At 39.3% G+C, this 5,041-nt stretch overlaps 1 protein-coding gene across 1 annotated transcript in view; it reads left to right on the top strand.

Moving 5' to 3' along the window:
• Positions 1-3,083: 3,083 nt before the first annotated feature.
• The window catches only part of LOC107702349 (kelch-like protein 5), a 37,446-nt gene continuing 35,488 nt past the window's right edge, over positions 3,084-5,041 (top strand). Inside the window, exon 1 of the mRNA XM_016504637.1 lies at positions 3,084-3,842. Within this exon, the coding sequence (XP_016360123.1) occupies positions 3,292-3,842 (551 nt within the window). The 5' untranslated portion in view covers positions 3,084-3,291. The remainder of the gene's footprint in view (positions 3,843-5,041) is intronic.

Below are 5,041 nucleotides of genomic sequence, written 5' to 3'. Positions count from 1 at the left end.
AAAAAAAAGGGGGTGAATTTGCAAAAACTAAAAAAAAAAAAAAAAAAAGTGAAAATCTGTGTGGGGGGGAACACTCTCTGTCAACAGAGAGAAGTCTGCCATTCCACTAGAAGATCAAGTATGACATTTTGATTAAAGGGGTCATATGATGCGATTTCAAGTTTTCCTCATGTCAACATATTCTGTTACACCAAATACACAAAATAATGATCTTTAAAAAAGCATCATATGACCCCTTTAAAGTGCCGCTATTATGGATTTTTGAAAATTACCGTTCATGCAGTGTGTAACACAGCTCTAAGTGAATGAAAACATCCTGCAAAGTTTTAAATCTGAAAGTGCACCGTGTATAAAGTTATTGTCTCTCAAAAGAAAGAGTCAATTCTGAATCATTAAACGAGTTGTTTTTAAAACGAATCCCAAGCCGTTTCATGTTGACGTCAACATGAAACATTAGCATATTGCCCGCCCACTTGTTGGTCTTTTCGCGTTGGTCTGAATGAAAATGCAAATTCATTTTTTGCCACTAGGTACCACTTTTAGAGCGGTAAAATAGCAGTTTCCCCGGTAAGGCTATACACAAAGCAGCACTGCGCTCACAAACGCTGCTTTATCAGGCATTACAGGCATGATGAAATAAAAATGAGACCAATCGGACCAATCACTGCAGATTAGCGTCACGCAAAGAACGGGTTTGGAAAAATGAATTGTTAAAGAAATCATTTGGGAGTCGTTGAGCAAGTAAGGTAAAAATAAATGCATATTATAAGACAATGAAAGTGTTTTTTGACCTTGCATGCATGTCAACCTGTTGTTGGGGACTCCCAAAACCAAAATATGAACCTTTCATTACCCATAATAGGGGCACTTTAAAAATGATGAAGAAAAAAAAAAAACACGCATGAATGAATTGTTCATAGTAAGATCAATATTTGCATGTATTTTCACTTTGTGATGACTTTAAGTGTAATGGTGAAAAGGAAGATACATAAATTTGTGTATAAATTTTGTTCTTCACACAAAAGTATCATATGGACCTGGATAATTGCATTAATCACTTTTATGATTCTTTATTGTCCTTTTTTGGAACTTATGAGGTCATGTTTTAAAAGAACAGCATAAATAATCTTTTTAAAACATCTCTGTGTCCTACAGAAGAATTCCACACAAATTTAGAACAACATGAGGAGGATGAGTAAATAATGACAGATGAGGAATGATTAATTTTTTTACTTTTAGGGGAGCTATTCCTATACCCTTTTCAGGAAAAGTGCTTATTTCAGGCAAAAGCTATATTTGGGAAGCATTATGGGTACGATGCTCTAAAATCTGCCTCCTTGCATTATGTGGTTTGTATTTGGTTGCCTCGATGAGAATGATTCAGCTCAGAAGCAGTGATTTTCTGGGACATAATGATAAAATGAAAGAATCCTGGTCTCCACTCCACTAGTTTACTGATGTTGTGCTGCTTGTCAGTGGCACTCAGGGCACGTGGGTCTGGCTGTGTTTATTTTATGTGCCCTTAGAGCCAACATCTGTGAATATTGTTTGAAAAGCAGGCAGAAATTTCAGCTCTCTGTTGTGGTTTGCATGGCCTGAATTGAAGTTGACTCCCAACTGATCTTACTGTGAACAATTGATCCTTTCTGTCTCACAGACTGCAGATTGCCATGGATGGTTGGCATCACATTCACTTTTGCACAGAACATACAGTAAGTGAAAGAAATGGGAATATAAGCTAGAACCGAAACTCCTTCCTTCCTCTCTTTCTTTTCAGTATTGAGTGGGACAGCATATAGAAGACAAGTAGTATAGTCGTTTATGGAGTCTTTGTGGCAGATGTACATCTACATTTGCATTGTTGTCTGCTAAAATCAAACACATCATCTGTCGACTCTTTAAATCTCTTTTACACTTTAGTTTCTCTCATTTGCATTCATTTCTTTCACATTTTCCTGACATTCATTTCTCCCCCTCAACTTTTTGCATTGCTTGTCATTTGCATTTCCTGTGAATGTGTGTACTGTGGTATTGACAAATGTGAAATAAGAGATATTGAGCTTGAATGTGAGGTATTGATTGTGTAGAGCAGTGGTCTGGTTTTTATTTCTATTGACTGAAGTGAGTTTTAAGTAGAAAAGGTCAAGGAATCAACAGGCACTAAATGTGAGAGGCGTGTGCTAAAAATGGCATGTTGGTGTATTTGTCATGGTAAAGTGCGGTGACAATAAAGGTTACCTTAAGCCTAGGGGGTGATGCGGGTGAAGCGATTTTGCTGGAAACTTTGCTGATGTGCATTGCAGTTTTGTGTGGGTGTGTGATGTGACACATTAGTGATTAATGTAGGCTTAAACATTCATTTCCTCTGTTATCGTTCTATTTTTAAATAGATTTACATTTACATTTACATTTAGTCATTTAGCAGACGCTTTTATCCAAAGCGACTTACAAATGAGGACAATAAAAGCAGTCAAAACTAACAAAAGAGCAACAATATACAGCCTGGACAGAACAAGAGCTTGAACAAGGAGTTGTGTTGCATGTTCTGAAAGAAAGGGCCTGATCTTCAAATAGATGACCACATTATAGATTTTAATGACTAATGAAATAGCCACAGTATGTCTATTTATATACAGATGAGGTATTAGTTTTTTTTTTTAAACCGTATTAAAGATATACTCAGTAAATTTTTGTTTTATTTTACACCAGCAGTTATACATCAAGCTCTCCTGCGGTTTAATCTTGATCTGTAGCATGACAACTTGACTCCAAATATGCATAGTTCCCTACTATAGGGGAAAAACAGTGAAAGAGTACAGAACATATATGAATTCACAGTATAACAGTAGGTTTAAATGACTAAAAATGGTTTATTTTTTTGTGAGTTGGTTTAAAAAAAAGCAAAAGATTAAATGATAAAAAAGTACAATAGAATAATCTAAGAAATTGAAAATAAAACACACTAAAAAGCCAGATATAGGCCTATATTAGAAATAATTGACTTCCAAGTAAATATTTTAGGTTAAATTATTTCAGCTGTACGCAGCTTATTAAAAAGTGTCATTAGAGGTTTTACCGCACAGATTACGTGTTTGACTGTATGTGTGTGCGTGAGCGAGCAAGCAAGAGAGAGCGGGAGAGAGGTGTGTATTTCCCTCTCCCCCTCCGTACCCAGTCTCACTCTACACGTCGTCTCCGCGATCTTCACCAGCAGTGCTCGTTACCAAGACAATCACGGATAACGAGGCTCGTCGTTCCGTCCCCGCGTCTCCTGTTACCGGAGTCTCGGGAATGTCGAATCCCAGGAAAGACTTTGACGTGAAACAGATCTTGCGCATCCGTTGGCGATGGTTCGGCCACCCCACGTCTCCTCCTTCTCCCGGTAACCAGCCTTCGGGAGATCTCTTCAGCAGCAGCGGTGGTAGGAGCCGGGGGACCGGAGGCTCCTCATCCGGCGGTGATCAGCCTTCCCTCGGCGGCTGCAACAACTCCAGCGCCGCCGCCGGTGCCAGTTCGAGTAACGGCAACTCTTCCTCCAACACAAACAACAATCGAAAGTTTGGAGATTCGGATCCAAATAGCGGGCACTCAGCAGCGGCAGCGGTGGTAGTTACTGCCTCCGCGTGTCCTCGGTCCATGAGCCAGCAGGAGTGCCGGAGCTCCCCGCCGGCGCCTTGGGTCTTCCCGGCTCACTCGCGCTCCAGCGAGAGCCTGGAGCCGCTCCTGCAGCTGAAGCAGAAGCAGCAGCAGCAGAAGCAGCAGTCCACGCTTGTAAAAGACGCCCCTGGCCCTGGAGACGAGGAGAACAACAATAACGTGGAGTCTGACTCCAGCTCGTGCAGGTATGGGAAGCATTACTGGTGTGGTTCCAGTCGAGCACAGCAGGGCGCTTGTACTGAGCTGGTACCACTTCACAACAGATGTATTGCCAGCTGTTTTCTATTAAGATGAACTGTGTTAACCATGCACAAGCCCTCCCTTTTGTTTCCTCACACTCTTTCTGTATGATAAACAGTGCATATGGTATATTCAAATAATTAACTGAATGACAAAAACAAATATTGCTTAATAGTAGGTAAATGTTTAACTTTTAAACACTCATAAACAGACACTAATGCGCTTGAGTTTATTTATAATCTATGATAGTATCAGAGATTACAGTCTGTTTTATATCAATTGTGCTGTTAAATGTTGGAGAAATTGTCATTATGTTGAATACAGCTCACTAAAGTATGAATTTGATGCAAGATAACAAACAATTGATATGTTTTTTTTACATGTTCTGCAGTGTGACATAATTATTTAATAAATATTTTGCATGAAGCTTTTACGACCTCATATTAATTGGGAGATTACATGCAATGTTTGTACTTATACAAATTAATTTGTCACACTGCAGGAAAATGTAACGAGCTAATGATGGCAAAAAGGATGATTTGAAATATCGCAAAAGCAAATCGTTATCAGTTATAGGAAGAATTGCACTACACCTCTGGTTTAGGAGGTTGAATTGACAACAGCGGTCATATATTTCATAGCTTATTGTTTATGTCTTATCAAATGTGTTATTGGGTGTGGTGTTACTAGCTCAACTAAAAATTACAATTCTGTCATCATTTACTCAGTATCCACCATTCCAAACCTGAACGAGTTCCTCTGCGGAACACAAAATATATATTTTTAAAGGGGTCATATGATGCGATTTAAATTTTTCCTTTCTCTTTGGAGTGTTACAAGCTCTTGGTGCATAAAGAAGATCTGTAAAGTTGCAAAGACTAAAGTCTCAAATCCAAAGAGATATTCTTTATAAAAGTTAAGAGTCAGCCACACCTACCTAAAACGGCTCGTTCTAACACGCCCCCACATGTGTACGTCGCTATGTGGAAAGATTTGCATAAAGCCACCCAAATGTTCACGCATAGAAAGAAGGCGTAACTTTTATTCTCGCTGTAGTATTGTTGCCGCCGCCGCCGCCGCCATGTCATGAAGGCGCTGTGTGCTTCGTTGTGAAAACGAAACTACTTTGTTTGGCCTTCCAAAA

This window comes from Sinocyclocheilus anshuiensis, unplaced genomic scaffold (genome assembly GCF_001515605.1).
Source record: "Sinocyclocheilus anshuiensis isolate Anshui unplaced genomic scaffold, SAMN03320099.WGS_v1.1 scaffold86, whole genome shotgun sequence".
NCBI lineage: Eukaryota > Metazoa > Chordata > Actinopteri > Cypriniformes > Cyprinidae > Sinocyclocheilus > Sinocyclocheilus anshuiensis.
This window is presented reverse-complemented; position numbering and strand designations above follow the sequence as displayed.